The 6,975-nt window shown below is 32.0% G+C and overlaps 1 protein-coding gene across 1 annotated transcript in view; it reads right to left on the bottom strand.

Moving 5' to 3' along the window:
- LOC21408179 (IAA-amino acid hydrolase ILR1-like 6) overlaps positions 1-2,367 on the bottom strand; it is a 24,194-nt gene extending 21,827 nt beyond the window's left edge. Inside the window, exons 1-2 of the mRNA XM_010106207.2 lie at positions 1,780-2,367; positions 857-982 (exon numbers count right to left, since the gene is read on the bottom strand). Coding sequence (XP_010104509.1) covers positions 857-982; positions 1,780-2,280 — 627 coding nt within the window. The 5' untranslated portion in view covers positions 2,281-2,367. The remainder of the gene's footprint in view (positions 1-856; positions 983-1,779) is intronic.
- Positions 2,368-6,975: the final 4,608 nt, after the last annotated feature.

Here is a 6,975-nt window from a genome sequence, read left to right as displayed (position 1 = left end):
GGGGGTGGGGACACTGACATCTCTTGGTGACCACAAATTTTATATACTGAAGTCACAATATATTGCAGAAGACAAATAAACCTACCACACACATTTACAGCTTACCAAGAAATAATGGAAACCATAAAAAGAAAAAATTGCATAAAAGATTGTTTGCGATTTACATAGTTAGATCTAAGTTTTTTTTAAAAAAGGTACGGTAATTAATAATAATGATGCCATAGGTATAGTTGTAATTAGTAAGTAAACAGAAACGACACATTATCATTATTACTGCTCATATTATTACGTTACTCCAAAAGAAAATGACATATTAACTCTTAAAAAAAGTACTACTTGGGACCACTTAATGTCTTGAATTGTCTATCTGCTATGATTCAAATGAAAACCTGAGCACTGCACCGTTTTGGCCCTAAGTAAACGGCAGAATGTAATGCAGCGCATTTGGAATTTTGGGAGGCTTACATATAGTTTTATACTGGTAACTATTGGAATATCTATATATAGGCCTAGCACTGCAATTTTTTCCTTTAAATTCTAGCTCTCAATTTGCATGTGTAATAGCAACATTTTAGTAATTATAGATATAGTCTAACGATAAATTCACACTTAACTCAACTATAAGGTGATAATTTGGAATCTCCCATCTCTAAGTAAATATATATATATATAAACAACAACATTGTGTATGACCTTACATTTATTTTGGCGGAAATTTACCAACAAAGCTTAAGGGATACCACACAAGAATTTAAACAAGAAAACAAGTAACTTTTTACTATTTGCTTTGATTTTTTATATATATATATAAAAGATAATTATAGTAATGTGTGAGAGGTAGGATTGAAAAGCAAACCTTCAAAAGATGTTCGCGGCTCTTCAAGATCTTGGCTGCACCTATAAGCATGGTCACGTGTGCGTCGTGCCCACAGGCATGCATTTTGCCGGCAACTTTGCTTTTGTGTTCCCAATCCACTGCTTCCTGCAAACAAATATTCACCCAACTGTTAATGTTATCATGATTAGGGTTTTGCCTTTTCATGCTAACCAAGAGCAATATAATCTGAAAAGGTAAAGTAAATGTAAGTACCACGCACTAGATCTCATAAATGTAGATGTATAATTTAATGCTGATATGCTAGGCTGTAACTAAAAAAGAGAGTTTGGTTATATGTACCTTTTGCCGTAATGTTAAATTTTTTTGAGATAAAACAAAAAAAAATGTTAATATAACCACCAAGAAACTTATTTCCTTCTCTCGCTAGCTAGCTTTTATTTGCCAGTTAGACTATTTTCGTTTACGTTTATCTTCTTTCTACTGACACAACTCTGTTTCATAAATTTAATCATTCTGTACTTTTGTCAATATGTACTAGAACATACAAATATGTACTTTATTTTGGTATTTTTTTCGTCTATATCACTCTCGTAAATTTTATATTTCATGTCAACATTAAGAAAGGAAAAAACTTAGCAACCCTAAATAAGGTGATACTTCTAATCTTATACCAATTTTATCCCAAGAGGAAACACTACTAAAAAGTTTCTTTTCCTTTTCAAAAGGTACACAAATTTGTATTTGAACCTAGACAAGCGGAAAAAAGAGAGAGAAAAAATAAAAAAGAGTGAATTTGAAGTTTGAACCACCAATAACAAAATGTGAAAAAAAAAAAAAAAAAACCACAAAGAGAGAACAAGTGTGGAACTTTTTTTCAAGTACTGTACGCAAAGTATTAACCATCTTGACTTTGAAGCAACGACATATCCCTCTTCAAATACCTGGATAGGAGGAGCGTCCATGTCAGCTCTGATGGCGACGAAAGGAGGGCCTCCGGTGCCGATCCAAGCCCTAATCCCGGTTTTAGCCAGCGGGAACCGGTAGGCAATCTCCATCCGGTCGAGCTCGTTCCTGATGAGCCGGCTCGTCTCGAATTCCTCGAAGGCGAGCTCTGGGTTCTCGTGGATCCTCCTCCTCACAGTCCTCAGCCACTCCACCGTCTCCGGCCTCCTCGCCAGGCTCAGAACCTCTTCCGAGCACTCCTCCGTCCAAACATCGCACCGAGAAAGCCCCGCCGACGGTACCGCCAGTCGGCTCAGGTTCTTGTGCACTGCCGAATTTTCCGCTTCTCCCTTCTTGCAGCAGCTCAGGTCCAACAGCGTGCTGTACTCGTGATCAGCCGAAGATATTGGACCTTTCGACTGCACTAATAAGATTTGACAGTTTAAAATTGCGCAATATGTTATGATTAAGGAGAGGAACAAATTACGGAAATTGATCATTTTGAGGAACGGAAGAGAGGAAGGATATATATCTGAGAGGGTTATCAATGGCTGAGAATAATATTAGGAATGGAAAACAAAAATTAAAAAAAAAAAAATAGTAATGAGGAAGAAGAGAAAAGGAGAAGAAAGAGAAGTAAAACAAAGGGAGAATTAGAGCACGTGGGGATAAACAGACCGGAGGGAATTTCGACACGTGGTGGGATTATGTCAATTGATGGGTCAATTTGCTGACGGTGGGTGGTCCCTGCCACTTTTTTTTTCTTTTTTTATTTTTTGGGAGGCACCGCGCACTCTTGCACCGGCCTTCAAAACGGAACAGATTAACACATCCAGATTCGTGAATTACGCAAAAATATATATATATATATATATATATTAAAAAAAATGAAAAGTCAGGCTTTCTTTTTGTATTTCTCTTCCCGTCCTCCGTTTTTCTTCCGTGTATTATGAGTGTCAATACTTTTTGGTGATTTATTAATTTTTCGTTAACCTCAAATAAAAGTTGATTTAATATTTTTCACCTGAGTACATTTACGGGGCAGTTATTGACGCCGTTAAATTATAAATTATTTATATTTGATTGGCAAGAAAATCGGAACGTGCCATGAATATCTGCCCGACGATTACGCTAGCGGTCAAAATCCAATACCAGCAGTTAAACTATAAAACTGTTGAAGAAAACTGCCAACGGGTAATTCACCTTATCCGTTACAGACGTTAGAGTAGTTGAGAAAAAAAAAAGGCGTGGATACGACAGATTGATCAGTGCTTTTTTTTTTTAATTAAAAAAATAACGAGTCAACTTATAACTTAAATTTTATTATTAGATTATTTTTTCTTATAAAAATTTAAATTTAATTTTTTTATTAAAAATCTTTTTTCTCATACACACAATTTAAATTCTTAACTTGATAACAAATATTTTTTAATTTATTTAAAGGAGTATAAAGGTATTTGGCCACTATTTAGGGGTTTTATTTAAAGTAAATAATTTGAAGTTTTGTAAAATGAGTAAAATGATTGATTTTTAGGTTAATTACTGATTAACTCAGTCTAAAATTCATTTTTTTTAAAGGAAATCTATCACTCATTAATTTAGTGGTTTATTAACTTGATAACTCTTTATTGTTGATCAATTAGTGCTTAACCAAATTAGTTAGTGATCAACCAAGTTAGTTAGTAATTGATTAAATTCAATTAACAAATTACAAGTTTATTAGTGATAAACTGAATTAATAAGAATTCATTTTATTATTTATTGACTATAGATCAATCATTGATTGACTTCTACAAAAAATTGTCATTTTTTTAAAATAAAAACAGTTCAGCCACTTGTTTAAGAAATTAAACGTGTGGTCATTTTATTAAAAAAAGTGGAAAAAACAATAATAATTGAAACTGAAGTAAGCGTAAAGGCTGACAATCCGGGTAGCGACATGACGACACGACTTGAAACCCGCACAAAATTAGCGGGTTTGAGTTTATCATAAATAGGTCCGGGTCAAAATCAGGTCAAACCCGTAAAACACGATTAAATAACGTGTCATTTTCAGGTTGACCCGCCAACCTACAATTGACCCACCATAACCCATTTATTAAACGTGTCATATTTGGGTAACACGAATACACAACCCGTTTATTATCCATTTTATAAACAGGTTCAAAAATAGGTTCAGAAATTGGTTAACACGACCCATTTATCACCCATTTTATAAACGGGTTAACATGTAATCAACAGGTTGACACTACATGTTTATGACCTGTTTAATAAATGGGTTATTCGTGTCGTCTCGTCTCAACCCGTCAATATACAGGTCGTGTTTGGGTTTTGTATTTCAACACGATTAATAAACGGGCGTGTTCGTGTCAGGCCTATTCGTGTCAACAAAGGGAGTCAACACGACACAAACACAACCCACCAACATGAATTGCCACCCATGATATTACCAATTCAATTAAAATTAATGTGCACCAATAATAATTGGTCCCATTTTTTTCCATCTGTTTTAATTCTTCAAACTGTAATAAGGTAAAAATATGCAAATTGCTTTATGCTTGTATAATGTGGTTGCTTGTTTAATTTACATAAGAATTTAGGAACTTTCTACGACAAGCCTCCCTACTGATAGTATTAGTTTCTGATTGTTAAATCTAGTCAAAATCATATCATATTAAAAGAAATATACAAAACAAATGGTTTCTGATATAATTTGACAGCTGAAAGTAGAGAACCACCAGTAGTTTAATTTTTAGTCCTACTAGAGAAACTTCTAAGAATTTAATAGTAAAACAAATGAAAAGTTTTTATTATGATTGTTGGTCCGTTTGGCGCACTATACTTTTTTTTGGGTATTTTACACATTTGTCCTTACAATTATATAATTTTAGTAATTTGCTCTCTGAACTTTTAATTTTAACAAGATATGCACCTATAAAATTATTACAATATACCTCATTTTAATGATGATTGTGTTATTAGTCAAAAAGACAATTTGGACAAAAAATTTAAATATTTTAATTTAAATGTAATACAAATCTTTCAATTATTTACTTTTTAGTCCCTTAGTTTGATAAAAAATTTAGGTAAATTTAATAAAATAGGGTACATTATAACAGTTTTACAAGTTCGATGGTTAATTATCAACAATTAATATTTAAAGGGTAATTTGCAAAATTACGGCAAATTCAGGGGGTAATTTGCTAAAAACACTTTTCTTTTTCAACCGATTGCTACCTTGTAAGTATTTATTGCTTTTTCGTACAAGGCCATGAACTTTTTTTTTTCCTCTGAATAAGGCCATGGACATGTGGTAAATATTCATTAACTCTCTCTCTATAATATCTATCTCTCTCTTGAGCACCTAATCTTGCTTTTTTTTTTTTACCGTCAAAGCTTTGCAAATATGACATGTGTCAGAAAATTTGAATCAAAATTTAACTTTTTGTGAAATAAAAATAATGTAGTAAAACCACGAAGCAAACAAGCCAATCAATAGTCGTGATGCTGGAAAAATATTTTTGTCACGTGGTGAATTAGGTGTTCCATCTCACTATCTCGGTGTCAAAGACAGAGACGTGAACACATTACCATATATATATATATATATATATATATATATTTTTAGTGATCTCGCCGTAATATCACGGTATGGCTTGGCCACAAACGGCGTAAAAACAGGTCAAGAGTACATAATTGACCGAAAATATTCACATTTTTTGGGTGTTTTTTTAATTAAAAGTATCAGTATTTTTTACTTATCACTGTTAGATTTATATTAAATTTATTAAAAGTAAAATCAAATTAAAAAATAATTCAGATTCGATAACTGTTAAATAAAAAATTACAGTATTCCTAAAAGTATAGAGAACATCAGGACAAATTTCTTTTTTTTTTATTATCGAAGTGTACTCTATATATTTATTTATACAGTATTTATTCACTAACCCAAGTTTGTCAAGGGTTTTGTATTAGTGATTATTTAATTATTACATGATTTTATATATGTTCATAAACACAGTTTTTCCCACCAATTACTAAATGAGCCTTACGTCAAATATATGTCACCAATTTTTGAACATGAGCTTTTTAGACAGTAAAGCTTGTAAAGTTTATAAATTCATAATCATATTTTGAAATTGGGCTAATTGCAAAAGCGTCCTATATTTTAAACATTTTTTTCTTCTAAGTGCAAAACTATATTATATATTTTCTTTACAAATTCTCTTTGATGTCAACGACATATTTCTTGGTCAAAATCAAGAAGTAAAATAATTTTACCTTAAAAAAGATAACTAACTACGGGCTGCTAATTACTAATTGGGATAAGAATATTAAACATGTTGTTGGTTACCGAATCGAATTCGGATACGGAAGCGTGGGGGAGGCGGATCGTGTATAACAAAAATTTTTATAAAATTTTTAAAATACTCTATAGATTATATTAATTTATGCACGAATAAATTAATCTCATTAATTCATTTATTAAGAACTCAATTACGAATAATACCTGGCGGCCGATTAGGATGATAACTTGAGTTCTTTGACCTCAAACAATTCTTGCTCCAAAGCTTTGTGTTTAGAAAACCAATGTCTTCCATGTCAATTCCTAGAATCTACGAAGACGTATGTGTGGGCACACTTGAGACAAAACGGGTAACACTCGAATTTTCACAAATACCAACGCATGCATGATGTGAAATTTATGGAGAAAATTTTTTCCTTCCCTCTCTAAGAGAATTTCAGCCACTCCTTAAAAATTAGGGCAAAAATTGTTTCAAAAATTATCTCCAAAATTGTTTCTACTATTCTCTTATTTATAGAGTAGAAGTCAAACTTCTAGAAGGAATCCAATCTCTATCTCCAAGATAAAGCTTGTTAATTATCTCCTATTTGAATTTGGAACAAAAACTCCTCTTTTTCTTTATCCATTGTGGCCGGCCACCTTAGGGGATTCTTATCCCCGTGTAGGCGCCAATATCAGATAGGGAAGGAAGAGAAAATCATCATTTATCCTGTAGTCTAATTTTGACTCAAATTTAAATTTCAATTTAAGTCAAACTTAAACTAATTTGAATTCTAAATTGAACAACTTATCAAATAAGTTTAAATGGATAAAACTAGATGTGTTCAAATTCAAATTTAAATAATCACATTATTTAAATAATAATTAATTCTCAATTAATTATTTTCGA

This window comes from Morus notabilis, unplaced genomic scaffold (genome assembly GCF_000414095.1).
Source record: "Morus notabilis unplaced genomic scaffold, ASM41409v2 Scaffold485, whole genome shotgun sequence".
Lineage (NCBI taxonomy): Eukaryota > Viridiplantae > Streptophyta > Magnoliopsida > Rosales > Moraceae > Morus > Morus notabilis.
Note: the sequence above shows the minus strand (reverse complement) of the source record. Positions and strands in the feature narration are given on the sequence as shown.